We start from the raw sequence: 22,079 nt of genomic DNA on the forward strand, positions 1-22,079 counted from the left end.
AAGACAAAATGGCTCTTTTTATATTATTCAAGACAAAGAAGCTTCTTCAATACACCTGATTGGCTAATTACAATTTAAACATACAGAATTCTTACAATCAGAACAGAAATACATGCATACATTAAAACTGCATCATCACTCCTTACCCCCTCCTGTAGGAATTTAGTAGCTTTCCTCCTAACCTTGCTTCTGAATGTCAACTATGTATCCTTATCTCAGTAGTTTATGTTATGTCTTTTTACTGGTGCCAGCTTCCATCCAGGTCAAGATGCACTCATTATTCCTTTGCTCTAGTTTTTCTAAACTCCAAGCCTTTATTTCAAAAACCATCTCTCTGGCTGACAAAGGTGACTCCATCTTTCTATAGCTTTTTATTTCAACAAGGAATTTCCACCACAATACGCTCTCAGCTTAAACAGGTTTGCCCTTACAAACTTGGGCATAACACTACCACCTGTCTCTCAGCCACACTTAGCCAACTGATTTTGAAGGATGGAAGCTTTCCATCCTTCCAAATCAGCCAGCTAAGTGATGAAGGAGGAAGGGTAGTAGTCACCCGGCAGCATTTTTGTGTGTGATAACACCCGTTTTCATCTGTTCAAGCCCATGCCCAGCCCGTGCCCGGATCGAGTAAAAAATGACATGTGATAATCTCCCAAGATTCACCCCAATAGTGTGGGGCACATTTCTCAAAGGGAAACAGCAAAGGGGACCAACTAGATGGCTACAAGATCCCCACCCCTGAAATAGAAGAAGCCTTGTTCTAGGCTTTGCCAAGGAACTTCCTGTTAGTGAAGTTGTGAATTTATCCTACCTATATGTGACATACATTTTATGGCTGGGATTTAACACACAGCACACTTTGGGATTCTCAAGAATTAGGAGGTATTGGAACAGCCACCGCTTTTAAAGTGTGTTTCCCAAATGGTCCTATTTATTTCCAACAACAACAATATCCTGCTTAATCTCAAGGAATCCAAGTGGATGACAAAAGTAAAATAACATACAATTAAAAGACAAATGCATTAAAAATTCAAAAATCCCCAACCCTCCCCCCTACTTCATTTCAAAGTGAATCAACAGCTCAGAGGAAGAATAAATGTAAGTTTGTTTATCTAAAACAGAGCAGAAAGCCTTGTTTTTTCCTCAGTGATTCTCTAACTAGTGTTGAGGATGCACTGCAACTTTGCAAATCATTGCGGTAAAGGTTGAGTCTCCCTTACTTGGAATTCCAAAATCCAAAACTTTTTTCATGGCTGGCTAGGATAGTCACACCTTTGCTTTATGATGGTACCATGTACAAAAACTCTTATTTTATGCAAAAATTATTTTAAATATTATGCTTAAAATTACTTTCAGGCTATGTATGTAAGATGTGTAGAAAACATAAATTAATTTCAAGTTTAGACTTGAGTCCCATCTCCAAGATATCTCATTATGTATATGCAAATACTCAAAAAAAAATCCAAAATAAGAAACACTTCTTGCCAAGCATTTTGGATATGAGAGATGCAACCTGTATACATGACACATGCACATTTTCATAAACACCCTGAAACTATTGCAGCACCTTTTATCTTATAAGATTTTATCACGCTGAAAGCTACAGTGCCACCCATGCCATGCCATGTAGCAATACCTCCTTATAATTGAAATACAAGAATGGCCTTTCTCTTTCACAGAGGAAAATTTTAATAAGATTGGTTCCCTCTGCTTAGCAAAGAGTGTTTGCTGCCAGATGTACAACAAGACAGTCACAGTACAGAATGCTCCAGTGTAGAATTCCTGAGGAAGGCACAGTATTGCCTATCGTACTGACAATCCTCAAGAATACTATCATATGTATTTATTCATGGTTGGAGGCTCTGGTGACACTCTTCATTCCCAAGAGAAGGAAATCTGTTTGTGGAGAAATTGTTCTCATCACTGGTGCTGGGCATGGACTTGGTAGAGCAACAGCTTATGAGTTTGCCAAACGCCAAAGCACACTGGTCCTTTGGGATATCAATAAGGTAGGTTGCTGTTGCTATTTTAGATTCAAATGGGAGTAGCAGTGACAGCTGAAGGTGATGGGCAAGCATTCTGTGGTGCTGTTTGTCCATAGTGCATTCACTAGCTATTTGGATTCTGGGGACTATAGCCCAAGGAAGTAACTTTTTCAAGCTTTCTTCATGTTGGAAGCAGCATTAACATTGTATTTATGGAGGTGAGTTGTTTAATTAATTAATTAAATTAATTTATTGACTGAAAGGACACAAATACAATGAATATTAACATACTCATACATTGCTGTTGTTGCTGTGTGCCTTCCATCATTTCCATATGGCGACCCTAAGACAAATCTATACTGGTGTCTTCTTGACAAGATTTGTTCAGAGGAAGTTTGCCATTGCCTCCCCTTGAGGCTCAGAGCATGGGACTAGCCAAGGTCACCCATTCTATTTTGTGGCTGAGTGGGGATCAAGCCCTAGTCTACAGAGTCCAACATTCAAACCACTATGCCACACTGACTCAATATACATACCTTCAATATTCCAACTCATTATTTCCAAGTACATTATGTAACTCTTTCTTCTTATTATTTTATTTCATCTTTCATCTTCCACAGCTCTTTCTCTTCATTGCTTATTCACCAACATTTTCTTTTCTTACCCTTCCTTTCCTTCTTCATCATCCTTTTTCCATTTAGTCTCCCCGTTCTTACATTGGTGGTGGTGTTTTTTAAGGGGATAATATCCACTGGTGAGAAGACAAGGCAACATTCTGCTCTCTTTAGTTAAAGAAAATCTCATTTATTCCTCCTCTCTGCTGTCGACTACCGCACTTTGAAGTGAAGTAATGGAGATAATATCTAGACAGGAGATCATCACTAGAAGTGTGGAATTAAAGCAGGATAGTAACATCTATGGTTGAACCTTATCAGATGCTGTCATACCGGTCCTGTGCATTCCCATCTGTTCACTTTTTTTATCACTACTCCACCCCTCTGCTGCCTGCTCTCTCTTCTCTCTGCCTCTCTCCTGCCCAATCTCTCTTCCCTCTGCTGCCCAGGGGTTGTTCCCACTTAATATTTGAAACGATTTAAAATACAACGTTTTTAATAAAACCGATTCAAAATAACCCTGGTGTTATCTCGCGTTCTGAAACGCGTTATTCTTCTTTCCCATCTGGTTATTAAAATTGAAGTTTTTACCTGCAAGCGTTCCTACTTGGCATGAAATCGGTGTTTAAATAAATCGATTCTTCTCCTCCATGCCTTATTTGGGGCTGTCAATCAATAGTACGTCAGAATGACGTAACGTTAATCCGGAATATTTGGAAGCGATTTAACTTTTGGCATCGTTTCCATTTCATTTCCCAAGACAGCCAGGGAGAATCCCTTCAGAGAGCACAGAGATCAATGAAGGAGGCTGCTGGAAAAGCAGGGAGGGAGCACTCTTCCCAAAGATTCTCTTTCCAGGGTTGGAGGAGAAGGCAGATTCCGTTTGAGAAAGAGAGGGAGAAAGGCTCTATCCCCCCCCCCCCCCATTGATCAGAGCCCTTCCTTGCCTGGGCGAGATCAGATGCCTCCTTGCGAGGAGCCTTCCCTTCCCTGCCTGGGCGAGATCAGAGCCCAAGCGGGCAGGGAATGCCTCTTCGAGAGGAGGCTTGCCTTCCTGCCTCTCCTCCGTTAGAAATGGGCTCTCCCCACACAGAGGGGAGGTTGCAATCCACCGGGGGAAGCCTTGTAGTCCTTTGGTAGATGCAGGCGCTTGAGCAGCCGGGACTTCAGGCTCTTAAAGCGCTGAAGAGATTAAGTGCCTGTAAACCATTAAAATAAAAAATAAAAATAATCCTTATCTCTTATTGAAAGACCACAGCGGACAAAGGGGTGAGGGAAGCAAAAATGGCGACAGCCACGACGGATGGGGACAGAAAGGGCAACTCCCCCAAGGCCAGCCCCATCGCACTCGGCTCCTCCCATCCAGCTAACCCGATTTCAAAGGCTGTCGTTCCTATCTAAATGCTCCGATTCCTAACTCGAATCAAGGGAAAAACGAAGGTCAGACCCTACATCTTTTTTAACGCGCGTTAAATGACAAAAACTCGATTCAAAATTTTATTCCGCTCTACGATTCGATTTGTAGTGGGGATGATTGCGGGTTGCTCTAGAACCGTTCTAGGTTTAAATCGGATCCTAATAGGAACGCCACTCCTTGGATTCGATTCAGAACGCGGGGTTTCACCTAGTGGGAACATCCCTCCTATCTCTTTTCCTCCCATCCCTTTGCTTCCTGATTTCTCTTCCCTCTGCCCTTTCTATTCCTGATCTCATGTGCTCCTGCCTCTCTCCTGCCAAATCTCTCCTCCTCCTCCATCAGACTGATATGCATGTCCTAAATAGGGCAAAAATGGGGAGGAAGCAGACATGGGGCAGTGCAGATACCACTGTACCATATGAGGTGGTACTACATATCAGTATTCAAGTGGAGGTGTGATAAAGATTGCTCCAATACCAACATGTTTCTCTGTGTTTTAAAAATGTGTTGCATAGCAAAAGCCTTGTGTGATAGTCTCCACAGGGAGGAGGTGGTTTAAAAAGTTTAAAAGTACCCCACAGCATCACTGATTGAATCAAATCCCCAAAGCATTTTTGTCCATCCCTAGAATCTTCTAAACAAGTCCTTTCATGAGTAGGAATTATATTGCTTTTTTCTATGCTTTCAGGGAGTGCTAAAGTTAAGCTGGCCATTTATGTAGTACCAGAAAAAGGCTACAGATTTTCACTTGCTTGTTTATACATTTGTTGCTGTTGTATACTTCTATTATTATTATTATTATCATCTTTTATCCCACCTTAGGGACTCAAAATGGCTTCCGACTTATGATGACCCTAAGTCTATTAAGACTAGAGCAACAATTCTCAGTTTGCATCATTTATATATGTAGAGATGCAAATTGAGAATAATTATTGTAGTTTTAATAGGCCTACAATGCATTTCATCATAAAGGAGAAGACTGTGCTGAGGTGATCTATGTGTCTGCTATGTGTCTGCTCAGCCTGCTGTCCAAGCACAAGTTCTTAAGGGCAAGGTTCAAGGCCCTTATATGGCTCTTGATCTTTAAATTAGATTTGATGGGGACATGACTTCAAACAGAGAACACTGTCAACTGCAAAGTAAGTCACATGGTCATCCTAGCTAAACATTTCACTTGCATATTCCCAAAAAGGTAAGTTGCAAGTGAGGATTTGATCATTTTGGAAGAAAGGTGGGGTTGACACCACTTTGGATTTACACATACGTATACAATTCCACACAGCCATCTCAAAACAATATAAATATTTATAGTTTATAGACAATAAATAATTGCTCAACAGGATTCTGGCCATTATCTGTTATATTGTTCGATGGATGCCCAAGTATTTAAAACAGCCACATGCATGATAGTATGACAACACTTTATCTGCATCTTCTTAATCCCGTTCTTACGTGGGTGGCAATGTTAAAAGGTAAGGTTTTTATTAACCAATGCAATATTTTATCAGTGTTAGTACTGATTATCTTCTTCTAAAGGTGTGCTCTTTTTACTAAATCAAAAACTGGCCAGTCTATAAAAACCACAAACAAAGGTTTAGAAGGTCCCCATGTGTGTCCATGTCTGTGTGTATTTTAACAGTAAAGAATAAATAGTCTGTTGTACTTTGGCCTTATACAAAAGCCTGCTTATGCACGCTTCATTTAGATTAGCTTCCCGCATCACCTCTCAATTTATGCAATATATCTTCAAAGAACAATTTAGAAGCTGCATTCTGAAAACGAATTACTATAGTTCTTAGGATATTGTGGTTATTGCCACACTGGATGCCCAACCTGAAGATAAGGTTCCTTTTGGATTAATACGGGTTGAATATCCCTTGCCTGAAATACTTGGGACCAGAATTGTTCTGTATTTCAGGGTTCCCCCCCCCCCCCGATTTTGGGATAACTGTATTTGCATATACATACATAATCAGATACAAGGTAATTTAATACAATCTTTTAAATAATTTTGTGCATGAAACAAAGTTTATGTACATTGAACAATCAGAAAGTAAAGGTGTCACTATCCCAGCAACCCATGAACAAGGTTTGGGGTTTTGTTTGGAGCATTTCAGATTTCAGCATTCCAGAGAAGGGAGGCTCAAGCCGTATGTACAAAAAGTCTGGAACCTTTAAGGGCTTGTGATTCAAAATCCATTTTTTATTGTTAATTTTTTAATCAATTTCATCTGTGAGACACCAAGAAAAAAGTGGCATATAAATAAATAAATAAATAAATAAATAAAGTCACTGCTTTCTCTTTTGCTAATGCCATCCAACACATCGACTGGGTTACTCATTGCTATTCAAGTAAAGCCTGTTTTGGAAGAGGGCCAAAGACAGCGGAGTATTCCTTTGAAGAAATGCCAAAATCTTGCTTAAATGCAGTAACACCCAATCCCTGGGAGAGATTAAAGCCACCCCAGCAGTTCACTTCCTCCGTTCTTCAACTGACATAGGTCCCCAACTTCTAGCTTTGTTCTTTTCTGCCATTACCTGTCCCAGAGCCTTCCACTTCCTTGAATTAATGCTATTTTCTTTTACTTCTGTAAAATTGTATATAATTGCCAGCAATGCAGAATAAACTTGCTTCTTCTGACAGAGGAACCTCTCTGCCCTGATCAACCTACTTAAAGTCTATAATCCAACATTCCCCTCAATGTAGTGTAAATATCCACATGTGGAGATACACTACATGAGCACCATGCAAACCCTATGCAGAATTGTACACACCACAACACGTCAGTGCCTTACTGCACATGTAGCACAACCACAATGCAAAGTATAGGATCCACAACCACAACACCTAATGCACAATGCGCAACTTGGAAAGACAAGTCACATGCTGTTGGTGCAACTTCACTGGATCCATTTGGTAATTCAGATCATATTCTAGTCTGAACTAGATGTAACCCAGTTAAATCTAGATTCAGATTACAACTTTGACAATTTGAATCACTGCTCCTGCCACTCATTACTATTGGGAAACCTAAATAGCTAGAACTTTTCTCTTTTTCTTCACACAGCTTGATGAAACTTGGAGACCAAGGAGTTTATCACACGGGACAAATTTCTCTTAATTTCAAATGAAACGAAAGTGGGGCCAGAACGCATTCACGTGAATTCACTAGTTCAGTGAATTTACATGAATTCGAATTGTATTCGAACTGACCTGCCATTGCCTGAAAATAGCTTGCCATTGCCTGAAATTGCATGTGATCACCTCTCACACAATAACATGAAACCCCATGATTGCGTTCGGACTGACCTCCCATTGCCCGAAATTGTGTGTAGTAGTCTATCACGCAGTAACGTTAAACCCCATGATTGCATTCGGATTGCTGTTGGATTATATTTCCAATTTCCCTTGTTTGATAATGTCCATAGTAAATCCTAAAGAGGAGCATGATCCTGCCAAATTCCATATAGGAGCTTTTTTATGTTATGCAACTTTAATGTTATATATTTTTTAAAAAAACTTGTAAAAGTTCTGTTTTCATTGAAAAATATTAGTTTTGAAAACTGTTGCAGTTGTTGTCAATGTGATTTCATGATACAGTCTTATCATACTTATCTGTATTCTCTAATTTTGATACTATGCTATTATGTTTACCTATACCTTCTAATGTTGTTGATACTATCTTACAGCGCTTACCTGTAGCTTCTAATATTGTTGATACTATTGTTTCATGCTTACATTCATCCTCTAATATTATATCCTTGGTTCTTATCACACTGTCAACTGTTTCATGTTGTCCTATTTGAAAACAGCTTTACTTATACTTGCCAAGACAGCAGAATGCTGATGTTGTGCATTTCATCCTCACCACATTTGTGCTTTAATAGTGTAAATTCCACTATTTTCTTTCCTATACTATACATTCCTCAGTACTGACAATGCCATTCACGCTGCTTTGTTTGTCCCACTTCTTGTGTCAGGATTACTTTCCCTTAATTTTGTTTAAAAACATCAAAGCACTATTATATTACTGCATTAAATTTGGGGGGAAAATATCTTTTTTTAAAAAAAAATGCTTTAGGGCTGCCATAAGTCGGAAATGACTTGAAGGCATGCAACAACAGCAACAGAAGCCCTATCTTATAACACAAATGCTTATACACGCACATCTCTAGAACAGTTAAATTAAACTGAACCCAATAGGCATGGGAGCCAGTACGGCGTAGTGGTTTAAGTGTTGTACTATGACTCCAGAGACCATGGTTCAATTCCATGCTTAGCAATGAAACCCACTTGAGCAAGTCCTGTGCTCTCAGTCTTGGGGGAAGGCAATGACAAACCTTCTCTGAACAAATATTGCCAAGAAACCCCATGATAGGGTAACCTTAGGGTCACCATATGTCAGAAATTATTTGAAGGCACACAACAACAACAACAACAACAACAACAACAACAGTAAACATGATGGAAATCCTTTTCCTAAGCATTCTTTCACAAATACTCAAACTCCAGCAGATCCACCACAACTGAATGAGAGAAATGCTTCACTTTCATAAGCTGACAGCAAGAAATATATGGAAACACATACACAGCTCTTGTGTCTGGTCAGTCTCTCTCCAGTCTCTGCCTAGTGCCAAACAGACTCTAGGCTAGGTCATGGGGGGAAGCAAGAAACAGGAGGTAAATACTTTCAGTAACATCACACACAAGGGCACTGTGGGAATGTAACTGTTGACACACAACGATCATTACCCAGAGTAGATACCGATTCTTCAGGCTCTGGAACTTGGGCAATTGTTCAGAAGTGGCAGGTGCTGATGCTGGGCTTCGAGGAGGAGGAGTTTAGGCAACCAGCCATAGGGAGTAAAGGCAAAGTAGATGAAAGTTCACTTTGCATGCATCTATACTGTAGAAATAATTCAGTTTTTCATCACTTTAAGTGCTGTAGCTCCATCCTATGGAATCCTGGGATCTATCATTTCACAAGGTCTTAGCCTTCTCTGCCAGAGTGTTGGTGCCTCACAAAGCTACAAATCCCAGGATTCTGTGGGATGGCACAGTGGCAGTTAAAGTGTTGTCAAACTGCATTATTTTTACAGTGTATGTGCACCCTTGCGCTCACCTGAATGCCTTATTTGATGTTAAAGTCATGCCCCCAGTTTGCATTCCTCACATGATATACAAATGGAACAGGTCCATTGTTGAACAAGCATGGAAGATGCCATAATTTAATGGGAGAGGAGAAAAGTCACATGGGAATAGGCAGTCTGGCAGTCAGTCAAGAGAAAGGAAACCAAGATACATGGAGGGACATGCAAAAGACTGACCAGAATCCAGTGGCAAGGGTCTAGAAAACAGGGCAGAGTCTCGGAATTGGCTTGAGTGTCTGTTCCAGAGTGGAAGATAAATGTTGCTTCCAGCAGATGACCATTCCTTGCTGCCTGCATTATCTAGGTGTGCCAAGCCTCTCCACAAATGCTCTTGTACTCCTGATATCCCAGAGGAAGGCTAGCCTCTTAAACTAACGTAGGTTGTTACAAATACTCCAATATTAATAATGTATCATTATGTAACTTTAATTTCAGTGGTGATGCAAAATGTAGTTTTCTTTGCATGAGCTTCTCATGTATGCCATCTACATGTCACCTGTGGTTTCCCTGCTTTTCACTCACAGCAAGGTGTGGAAGAGACAGCTGAGGAATGCAGAAAGGTGGGGGCCATTGTACATGGATTTGTGGTGAACTGCAAGAACAGACAGGAAATCTACACAGTTGCAGACAAGGTAAAACATCAATAGACTGAATGCAAGCTTTATTCCAAGTCTGTTGATCAGGCATTGGTGAAGACTTCAAAATAAATGCATCCTTCTCAAGCCCTGACACAAGAAAAAGATATATATCTGCATTTGTTTTATGTTAGGGAGCACAAAACATCTAAGGTAGTATAGCATGAAGAGTGTTGACCTAGGAGTAGGAATTTAAAAACTTCTCTGAAATTTTAGTGGGGTGAATTTGGAGTAGTTGGGATATAATCCTCTTTGAAATGTAATGAAAGTATAACTGGGGCTTATGTCAGAGTACTATGGTCCCTTGGTATCCCTCTGTGAATTGCTTTTAGGACCTGCCCTGGATACCAAAATCCAGGGATGCTCAAGTCCCATTAAATACAATGGTATATTAAAACCCCTCTTCCTCTGCTGCTGGCTTGGCACCAGGAGAGAGCCATGGCAGCAGAGAAGAAAGGGCAGGCACCTCAGAAGCACCGCATCCTCTCCCTCCACACACACCCCTCTTCTGAGGTGTCACCTGGTGAGTTCTGCACCCCCTGAACCTCCCTGTGACACCACAAATCCTGGGCCCCTGCTTCTACTCCTCACAGCAGTGTTTGGTGGTGGGAGGGGGCCAGTCTTGTGATCCTACTGTGCCCTACTCAGCAGCACAGATCTCCATCACTCAGAGTGGTGAACTGGCTATTTAGGTGGGTTTTAGGATCATTTGCAGTAGTGGTAATAGTGCCACGCTGCAAAATGAGGATATGAAACATTTATGATGTCCTCAATCTAACTTGGAGCCAGCATGGTTCAGTGGTTTGAGCACTGGACTATGACTCTGGAGACCAGGGTTCAAGTCCCCACTTTGCCATGGAAATTCATTGGGTGAACTTGGGCAAGTCATACACTCAGTCTCAGAAAACCCCATAATAGGTTTACCAGGGTTGCCGTAAGACAGAAATTATTGGAAGGCACACAATGAGTCTAACTTACATTGCAACTGACTCAATGAATGCCAGCCAGAATTAATACAAATGTTTATGTTGGGGACAGAAGAAAGGAAGCAAAGGGAAGAAAGAGTTACAGCATTCTCTCTGGGCCTATTGAATCCTCTTGTCTAGTGTTTTTCAATACGTAGTAAGGTTCAGTCCATAAGTGATCTTATATCTATGCCTTAACTTTAAAGTGAACAATTACTCCTGTGTTTAGGGTAAAAAATAACTAAATAAATATATAAACTGCTGGTTTTGTCTAACACTGCCATTCCTCTATTTCCCATGAATATTTAGCTGTATTCCTGTTAGAAGCACAAATTGTTTCTGAACATCAATCTTTTTTCCCCAATTGTATAGGTGAAAAGAGATGTCGGAGATGTTAGCATCTTGGTGAATAATGCTGGAGTGATAACAACAACAAAACTACTTTCAACCAAGGATGAGCAGATCCAGGACATGTTTGATGTCAACATTCTTGCTCATTATTGGGTAACTGTCCCTAGTTCCTGAAGTATGAATTTTAATATAAAAAATTTAAATGCAATTTTATAAATATACCAATGCTAGGCAAAGGTGTTCAGCAGCCTTCCTCAACCTGCCATATTCCAAATATGTTGGACAGCAACTCCTACCAACTTTGTCCAGCACTGTGGAAGTCTGGTATATGTATACTAGATATAAACTTCTTAATTTAATGGCAGCATCTTACAATTGCAGCAAAAGCTTTGGTTACTGATTATCTAATTACAAATTGATATTTAAAGTGTAATTTACTGTAAAGCAAGTTCTTAAGAATGTGGTTTTGATCTTGATCTCCAGAGTTGTTGGCCAAAGTTGCAGTCCCAATGAAATTCTTGCCCCTCCCAAACTATGTTGTTAAAACTTAAAAATTTAAATTAAGCCCAGATGTAATTTCAGTAATTCAGTAATGGTTTTTTTGTGGTTTTTTTGGGCTATGTGGCCATGTTCTAGAAGATTTTCTTCCTGACATTTCGCCAGCATCTGTGGCTGGCATCTTCAGAGAAATTCAGTAATGCTTGGTTTCACCTTAAGTGGGTTAGGGAGCTGAGTGCTGGTGTATGTGAACTCATACTATGCATTCCTATGGTGCCTTCAGAACTTGCAAAAGTAACTTTTAAACATTACAACTTCCAGAATCCCCCAACCAGCAGGAACTATGTCTGGAAAATTCTGGGAGTTGTAGAGAAAACAATGTTCCCCCACAAATTCTAAGGTGCTCAACCAGTTAGGTGTAGCATACTTCTAAAGGTCAGCAGCTCTTCCAGATCACCCTGATCACTGCGGTATCTTTCTTTTCCAATGTGAACATTTTTTAAAATCATAATCTAAATAAGAATGGACATATTTCTGATTGAACATTTTGGAAACTGGTTTCTGACTTGTTCTTCTTGCTTTTATCTGTATTCAAGACAACCAAAGCATTCCTACCAGCAATGATTAAAAACAACCATGGGCATATTGTCACAGTTGCTTCTATTTCTGGACATGTTGGTATTCCGTTCACTGTGACCTACACGTATGTACCATTTTAATTTTCTTCTATCAGGGGTCTGCAAAGGTTCATGTCTTTTAATATTAATAACATGTTTCTTGGGGGCAGTAACAGATATAACAACAGTATTTTGCAAAGTAAGGCAACTACTGGAAACCTTATGTTTTCATGCAATGGGTAACAATTCCATATTATTTCTAAACAGTTGTTTCTCAGTGGCTTTTTCATTTTTATGTATATTTGTATTTAAAAAGAAGAAGAACAAGTAACATGTTCATGATCAGCACAGTATTTTTAAAGTAACACCTAAATGGCTAGCATCCTGTTAGGAATGTATGCAAGCATAAGTTCTTTGATGGGGAAAGTGGGCAGTGGCACCCTGCCTGGGGTGTCATCTGGTGCAGGGAGGCAGGGCTTCCAGGGGTGGAGCTTTTTGGGGAAGGGCCAAAAGGGTACTCCCTCCCCTTGCTGCCATGTCACGTAGAATGGCACCATGGCAATGAGATGGGGTGTGCTGGCCCTCCCAGCAGCCCCTCCAGCCTTCCAAGTCTCGTGCAGCTGTGCATGGGACCTGGAAGGTAGCTGCCTCCCACCACCACCACCAGCCTTCTAAGTCCCACGTGTCTATGGCCATGTAGGAACCAAAAGATAGCCACCTCCCACCCACTACCAGCCTTCTGAGTCCTGCGTGGCCATGGCTGTGTGGGACCTGGAAAGCAATTATCTGCTCTCCCCAGGGTGTACAACTCCACTAGGTGACACCCCTCTGGGGTGTCACTTGGTGAGGTCCGCACCACCGCATTCACTGGTGGTGGGTCATCCAGGACTTTGCTATTCTCTTCCACCCTCTACAATGACCAAAGTTCCCCCCAACTCACTATTTAGCCACTGCAACTGCCTCTCCCCACAGCCATTCAGTGGCTGGAGGATAGAGGAAGGAATTGGAGTAGCATCTGACTATGTCTCTGTGGCCAGATGCAAAATGGTGACATCTATTGGTGGAAACCACCAAATCTTGGCAGATGATATTATCTTACTTTGTCTTTATTGTATACTAGTTAGTATTATTTTAGAGATATTTTAATCAAGCAATGTTGTTGTTTTAGATTGTACCCGCTTGGCAGGTTTTTATTCCTTTTCCCTCCTTATTTTATTTGACCCTTTACTATGTAAAGCGTTGTGCAAACTTTACAGCACTCTATCAATAAATGTTAATAATAAAAATAATTATCACTATGCATCTGGCTATGGAAACACAGAAGACTGATGCTTCTCTGATCCCCCCCACCCCACCGCAATTTCCACCAGCCACTGAATGGCCACAGGAAGAGGGCTGAAGTAGCTAAATGGAGAGTCAGGAGAGGAAAAATGAGAGGAGAGATGTAGTATAGTCTGAAGAACTATTACTCTATAATGTGCCATACAGGATCTCAGTCAATTACTATTGAACTCCTTTTATTTTTAAACACAGCTATAAGTTGGGCCTTACTCTCTCTCATCCCTCAGGTCAAGCAAGTTTGCTGCTGTCGGATTCCATGATAGTCTGAAAGAAGAGCTACGTTTTTTGGGAAAGGATGGGATCCAAACAACATGCCTGTGCCCCTCTATTATCAATACTGGCTTTTTCAAGATGAGAAAAACACTGTAAGTAAATTTTTTGCAAGAACACTGAGATCCTCTAACCAAAGTAATTCTTGTAGTTGCTGTTCCAAGATTCCCCCAAAGCAGTAGTAATAATGTATTTGTTTATTTGTTTATTTGTTTGTATCCCGCCTCTCCTGTTGAGGATCGAGGCGGGTAACAACAAAGGAAAAATACAAAACAATTTCATAATAATAAATAATAATGGTTAGACACCATTATAGGCACTTTTACAAAAATGCTGCTTTTTAACTTCCCTTAACCAAAATTACCCAAAGTAGTTACTTAATGAAACATACTAAAGTAGTGAGACCTCAGGCCCTGCAACTAGAAAAATTAAACACTGTTACAATTACACTGCAGTAGGAATTAAGTTAACCTTAATTATGTTCATTATAGTTCATTCCTATGTTACATATGTTTCATTATGTAACACTCAAAATGTAAATGTAACATATCCCCTATCCTTTGGAGCAAGCCCTACTATACTATAACTTTACAGATTGAATTGAACTGCAGTGCTAAAGGAATATTTGTGTGAGCTCACTGTGTGTAGCTTTATAGTACTGATATGACAGCATATTGTTATGATTCTTGATTTCAAATTTATTATACTGTAATAGTTGGCACTGGGATTTGGGGTTTCTAAATAAAACATCATAACTGGAATGCTCATGCATTTCCCCCCTATATAATTTCAGAATGATTCCTATATTAAATGCTGAGGACACAGCCAAAGATCTGATGGAAGGAATACTTACAAACCAGAAAATGGTTTTCTCTCCACCATGGATAAAGTTCATTCTAAATTTTTCAAGGTAAGTATGGTGCATAACAGAAAAATCAAAGTTATATTTGTCTGCTTTGAAGCTGAGCTTTAAATTTAGCAATGGAAATGAATTACGCACTAGCTGTGGATGGTGGAAGGTCAAAGAAGGCTGCATTATGTGGCAGTATCTACCAGTTCTTCATAGGTTACAACCCTAGATTCTCTGACATATATATTCTCAAGCTTGTGCCAGGAATTGCCAGGATGTTTTAAATTCTCCATTTTCAATTGCTAGAATTAAATTAGCAGCTATGCAAATGTCTAGAAGCATAATTAGATATTTTGCCACAGCCTCCTTTGTATGGGATGGAAAAGTGCTACTAGAGGTTTTCAGAGCTATTGTGACTTTCATTAGAATGTTTCTCCTTTGGAAATAATAGTTTTCTGTTCAACCCAGCCAGGCATTACTGATCAATTATTTGTAATTACTGTAGTCAGTTACTGTACCTTACACATTGTGGAATTGGTTCTCATACACTGAGTATTTAAATTACGGGTTTCTTCTCATTATTTCTTCTTTTTATAGTGGAATAATACTGTTGTGTTATAAACAAAGAGAATAAAAATAATGAGAGGAAAACATCAATTAGCTTCCAACCAGTGCCACCGCTCCTTGCCCCATGTAGGGAAAAGGAACTGAATAATTACATTTCAAATCTATTTCAGTTATACTTGGACATGTTGAACAGAAACAATGAGAGGGAGAAACAAAATGAGAAGCTTTTCATTAACATTACAGGGGTCTTTGCTGAAAAGGACTTACTTGTGAGTAAAGAAGAGTCTCCGCTATGGTGGAATCATTGCCAGATAATATAGTACTTTAAATCAAATAGGACACAGAATCATTGTTTTAATGTCATTTTGAACTGGTAATGGGAAAGGAAAACCTCAGCAATGCTAATTGACCCTGGTATGGAAGGAACCTAAGATTAATATTGCATGGATTTGGCGTAATTATGCTATCATTAATGAAATATTTCTGTCTAATATTAAATCATCTTAACCATAAGATCCTTCCATAAATTGTAATTTTTAAAACTGTTTCTTTTAGGTTCCTGCCAGAACGTGCTTACAATGCTATTCTGGATTCTGAAAAAATTAGCTATTACAAGCTGTTATGAGGAACAAAATGCACATTACTGGAAGCAACATATACTATATGTGTGTTTTTTCTTCCTTTCAGTGAACTGATTTATTCTTGTTTCTGATCAATTACAAGTTTTCAGAATGGCAATCTGACATGGGTCTGCTGCTTCTGTATTAACATATTAATGCAAATACTGTAAATTGCTTATGTGAACAATGACTTCTATTGCTTAAGACTGAAAATAAATTACTGCTCCTATTACTACTACTAATTATAAAAATGTAGTTACAAGGCAGAGCTGGTGAGTCAACAAGTGAAAGATGCCATCCTAGCACTGGGTGAGTAACTACCAAATCAAGGTATGATGCAGCTGCATCAAGTAATGAAGGGGTGCAAAAGTTCCCATAGGGGCTGTGCACACTGGCCATTAAGGCTGGCCTGGGGGCAAAGTCAGGGTGTGGCATCCACGTCATGCACACTCCGACTCTGCTCCAGAAGTGTGACACTGTGCACCACAATGCTGTGCACTGCTTCACACAGTGTGCGGCATCATGGCACTCCTCTGGCACTGCATCCACATGATGCAGCACCAAAGGAGCACCTCAAAGCCGTCGTGTCATGGCTATCGCCAGGGACGTAGCTAGGATTTTAGGAAGGGGGGGTGATCCAGACTAAGTGCCACCATTATAATGGGGCTTGGGTGCAGCGGCGAAGCAGCACACACCATTCATTTTTCTAATGGAAGGGGGGGGGTCCGGACCTCAAGAACCCCCCCCCCCCTTTGCTACGTCCCTGCTATAGCACCCTTTCCAGGAGCTCCTTTTTGCAGCTCCTTTTTGAGCTGCGGAGAGGAGATGTCGGGGCTGTGGCGGCCTCATACTCAACAGTTCTTTTTTCTTTTTCTTTCTTTCATGACTGTAGGGACCATGGGGGTGATATTGTCATGTTTTGACACCCCTCTTTACTTAGTTTTAGGCCTACAAAAGGCCTTTTTCCAACCAGAAAGTGAGAGGAAGTCACTTCGGGTGTGAGCCAAATCTCCCCTTCACCTAATCTGATATCTAGTGTCAGACTTGTTTTTGAGAGGTCACAATGAGGTTTGAAACACAAGGAAGTTACAGTGTGAGAAGGCATACTGACCCAAGGACATGTGGAAGACCTAGATAGTACTAATGTTAAATGGGTTTGCTGCTTACTCCATCCGTCCTCTAGACTTTTGGCACCTGTTGACTTATATTAACCCCATGAATTTCTCAGGGTTTTCTTAGACAAGGAATATTCAGAGGTGGTTCTTCCAGTTCCTTCCTCTGAAATATAGCCTTAGTACTTAGTATGTTAGCAGTTGCTCCTAATAATTTTAGTGAGTCTAATTGTTTTATATAAATTTTATAACTGTCCTGTGCTTTTATTATTTGATTTTTTTTTTTTAAAAAAATACTGCCCTTTGTGATTTATAATCTGTAAACTGCTTTGGAATGAAAAATGGTACAGATAACTCAGGCTTTTCTGAGCAGCAGTTTATAAATGAAAGAAAATGCTTGGAATCTGGGAAATGTTTTTGCTGATCTGTTGACTTTTGTAAAAGCAGAACACCAGAGATTATGCACAGGGAAGAAATTTCAGCAATGCCTGAAATGTTTTGTTTGGTGATCAGAATTTGTGAAGCATTACTGAACACAAACCATTTAAGCATTTGGTATGCTATGAAATTCAAGAAGTGACTTCAAGGCACTTACACACATGCAAGAATCACTTTGGATAGCTGCCAGAAACTCCACAGAGGTGGCAATATGAGAATAATTTACCATGGAAATCAGCCCATTTTAGTAGGAAATTAAATATGATTTGGCATCCATGAATGTATTTTGTCCTGTGATCATACACTTCTGCTTAGCCTTTGAAAGCATTCAGATATAAGCATAGACAGGTTGATCCATGGATTAAGGAGGGCTGTATCATCTCAGGCGTTTACTTGCCCAAATTCCCAGCTTTTGTAAATGTGCCAGATTATAAATCCCATTACTTTCAGATGGCAATTCTAATTAATTTCCATTGACACATTTAGTTCCTATTGACTTCAACAGAATTTCTTCAGATGTATTCATAAGGACTGTACATCTCAGTCATGATTATCCATTATTCTAGCGTACTGCAATCTGATCTAATACATTTGCAGGACACTACAACACCAATCATCTTGGGTGAGCACTGAATATGTTTACTGGGAGTTGTAGTCCAACACATTTGGAGGGCAGCAAGTTGAAGAAGGCTATACTGAATAAAGCCCAACATTGGATTTCACTGTCAGTTTTGGTTTGGGTTTGTTCGGTTTTTTAAAGAAAAAACAAATGAAATCCCAGTGTGAAATCATTTATTTCAGTGAAAGTAGAAGGAAGAAAAATCCCCCATCTAGTGGTTATACTGTGAATCATTTAATTTTCTTTCAACTGCATGCTGAGAGTACGAACGAACGGATTCCAACAAGCCCCATAAGAAAAATGCTAAGAAGCAGAATGAGGAATGATTTTTCTGCATCTCCTTAAACCCATCCTTTAACATAAAGGCATGCTTGCCAAATTTGCTTGCTGTGAAGACGTTGGCTTCTTCATCAGGCATTAGGGTTAACAGTTAGGGATTGTCTCAAACCCTATAGTTAACAGCCTCTGATATGTAATCTGTATTTGGTTTGCTCAGTCCTCAAAATGGGAGAGGCGGGATACAAATAAAATTATTATTATTATTATTATTATTATTATTATTATTATGTCATTAAGCCTTGTGCATTGAGTCCCAACCACAATTGCTCACAGTTTGTGATTTCAACACACACAAAAAAGAAAATATTAAGACACACAAGCACATCTCACTGATTCCTGTGGTGCTTACTTCCTACAAAACATTTATCAGTTTGCAGCATTGGTTGGTGACAACAATCCAAATAGACTGCTGTTTCCTATGAAAACGGAACAAAAGAGGAAACTCTTGAGAGCATCTACTGACAGTACAACAAACCTGGCAATTAAATTCAAAAGCCATGGCAACTCAGTATTTCAGGTTTCCGGTGTTATTTGTTGGCAGTCGTCATCTGCCAGCTTCTTGATTAATTTCTGGCTGTTTCTACTACTGTCAGCTTCTTGTTTTATTCCAATTCCATGGTGTTATTTAATTAGACAGTTCTAATCCATTTCCCACCGACTGTTTATTCCACGTTTATTTCATACTTGGTCTTTATTATATGGTTTAATGTGTTTCTTCTTCTGTAATTATGGGCTCTTACAGACAGGCCAAAATAAAGCTGCTTTGCTCCAGTCCTGGAGCGTGGCTTTGGCGTGGCTTCCAGACTCTTAGGATGAATGCATCATTTAAACAGCATACCTCCAAAGTGACCCAAAGCAGCTTTATTTCAGCTTGTCTGTACGGGGCCTATATCAACTTTGTGTTACTTTGGTTAAATATCTATCCTATCTTGGACGCCAGCCAGGGGCAAAGTACCAAGCAAAGTCCATCAGAGGCGAGACAGAAGCAATTCCAGTTGTGCTCAGAAGCCGACCAGCCAGTTAAAGTTCTCAGAGTCCAGATCAGTAGGATATATCAATAAATCCAAGCAATTGCTGGTAGTGCAGTCAGCTTACGATGCAAGGTCCAAGGTTCCTCAAAAACACCTGTCAGGAATCAAAAGACAAGAGTGTTGCTTCCTCTAGAATGGCTAGTTGTCAGCAATGTCCTCTTGAGTTATTTATGGCCTGGCAGACTCTTGCAGCTGTTGTCCAATTAATGAGTATTTCTTGCATAAATAGCAATAGCATTTACATTTCTATACTGTTTGTCCCTGAACTCAGCACTCTCTACAATCTGTAATCCAATGTACCCCAACAAGCTGGATCCTCATTTTACCTGTCAGTGCCTAGAAAAGGGCAAATATTCCCTCTTGTTCAGTAAATACCCAATGTCCAAACAAGAGTTGGAGGACTGAAAGAAGAGCAAGTTTTTATTGTTGGTTTGCAAAGCAACAAGACCAGGCTAGAATGTATTACTCAAATCTGCCCAGCAAAGAAACAAGAGCCTCCCAACTTCGTTTATCTGTACTTCTTTCCTATATTTAGGGTACAACATATACATATTACATGGATTATTCTTCTTCCAACAGCTTCTACCTCTTTGTCAGACAAAGAGAATCTTCTGGTCTCAGTTAAAGTTTCCTTGAGTGTTAACAATTTAATATTAAGAAATAAATATCAGATCTTGCGATATCATACCAGCCTTTGAAAGGATGGAAGGCTGAGTCAACCTTGGAGCCCTGGGATCAAACTCACAACCTTGTGGCTGCTGTGCCGGCATTTAACCACCCTCTGAGCTGCATTAGGTATTGTGGAGACCATGGTCCAAAACACATTGCAGAAACAGTCCCGCTTGAGACTGCTTTAACTGCCCTGGCGCCATGCTAGGGAATTCTGGGAATTGTAGTTTTGTGAGACATTGAGCCTTCTCTGTCAGAGAGCTCTGGTGCCACGATTTAACTACAGGATTCCATAACACTTAGCCGGAATAGTTAAGGCAATCTCAGCCTGGATTATTTCTGCAGTGTGTTTTGGATCCATGTGTCTGTGTTGAGTCTGTTGGCCTCAAGGACTTCTATTTCCCTGTCTCTATCCGTGGGGCTTCCACAGTGATTCCAAAGTGACCCCTCATTTTGGTGAAATCAGTAACAAGTGAATTCACAGAAATTGCTTCCAAGCTCACTTCGATTTCACTCCGAATTGGTCTGGTGTGGAATGCAACTTTGCTTCTGCTCTGGTACACCACCGCAACCCCCATTTCCAATGATGTGGTGCTGCAATTTCCCCCCATTTCCTTTCGGTGGTCCTTTCACTTTCAGGACAACTCATTTTTTGGGGAATATATATGTGTGTGTGTGTGTGCGTGAATGTGAATATACAGATATGTATGTCTGTCTATCTATCTATCTATCTATCTATCTATCTATCTATGTGTGTGTGTGTGTTGAAATTGCTGAAATGGAAGGGAAAATAAAAAGGGGGGATGAAGAAGACACAGAAATATTCACAAAGCAAATATTCACGCAATCACGCAATTATGCAAAACAGGGAACAAGAACTTGCGCCCTTTTTCACCCCGGAAACGTCCAAGGTCACCATGCGTTCAGAGCCCCAATGAGCATGTGCAAGGGTGCTGATTCGAATCATTGAATCCGCATGGTATGCACCGGTGTGGTAATACAATTTGCACTCAGTCTGCTTTGCGTGAATCCGCATCACGTGACTTGCCTGGGATTCGATTCCCCCTCCATTCGGAAGGGCAACCAGGTGTGACAAAACACCCTGGATCTGAGCTGCAAAAACCTCTGTGTGATAAACACCACTGTCTAAATGAGGCACATCCCTCTGTCCTTCTGCCTCACTGTCTGCGTCAGAGTCTGAACCCGGGTTATTCGGAAACAAGACATGACACTATCTATACAATAGATACAGTACTCCATTTTGGCTGCATCCGCACTGGAGAAATAATCCAGTTTGGCACCGCTTTAGCTGCTGTGGCTCAATGCTATGGAATTCTGGGAACTGTAGTTTGCTGTGGCACAAGAGTTCTCTGACAGAGAAAGGTGAATATCTCACAAAACTACAGATCCCAGAATTCTATTAAAGTGGTGTCAAACTGGATTATTTCTCCAGTGCGGACGCAGCCCATAAACTCATTTTGAGGAGGTGTGTGTGTGTGTGTGTGTGTGTAAACAAATAAAGGTGTGGGATGTTGAGGAGTAAGGGCTAAGTTGGATATCTGTATCTACGTGCTCATTTTGTTGCCAGATGCAATAAATTTAATGGTGGTACAGAAGTTACAAGCAGCACCTGCTGATATTTTCTCTACTACACAACCATTTAAAAGGGACAGGAACCTTGCCCCATATTTCACATAGGTCCAAAACAAACTGCAGAAGTAAACCAGTTTGAGACTGCTTTAACTGCCTTGGCTCAGTGCTAGGGAATCCTGGGAATTGTAGTTTATTGGGCGCTAGAGCTCTCTTTCTGACAGAGAAGGTTCAATGACTCACTAAACTACACTTCCCAGGGCAGTTAAAGCGGTCTCAAACCGGATTATTTCTGCAGTGCGGATGCAGCAAAGTTGTATTTTTTTTCTGCATTTTGATTGGCCAATAATAAAAGCCTCTTTTGTGGATTTCTTTTCCCCCACAAACTCAGCGCTTT

The 22,079-nt window shown here is 40.3% G+C and overlaps 1 protein-coding gene across 1 annotated transcript; it reads left to right on the plus strand.

Annotated features, from left to right (window-relative positions):
* Positions 1-1,766: 1,766 nt before the first annotated feature.
* Positions 1,767-15,889, plus strand: LOC149313166 (17-beta-hydroxysteroid dehydrogenase 13-like). The gene is made up of 7 exons (XM_089526149.1): positions 1,767-2,012; positions 9,695-9,802; positions 11,143-11,274; positions 12,216-12,322; positions 13,805-13,942; positions 14,641-14,757; positions 15,820-15,889. Exons 1-7 carry the CDS (start codon positions 1,767-1,769, stop codon positions 15,887-15,889), a joined length of 918 nt encoding a protein of 305 aa, XP_089382275.1.
* Positions 15,890-22,079: the final 6,190 nt, after the last annotated feature.

The sequence above is a fragment of the Sceloporus occidentalis genome, unplaced genomic scaffold (genome assembly GCF_023333645.1).
Source record: "Sceloporus occidentalis isolate IW3139 unplaced genomic scaffold, rSceOcc1.0.p SCAF_5, whole genome shotgun sequence".
Taxonomy (NCBI): Eukaryota; Metazoa; Chordata; class Lepidosauria; order Squamata; family Phrynosomatidae; genus Sceloporus; species Sceloporus occidentalis.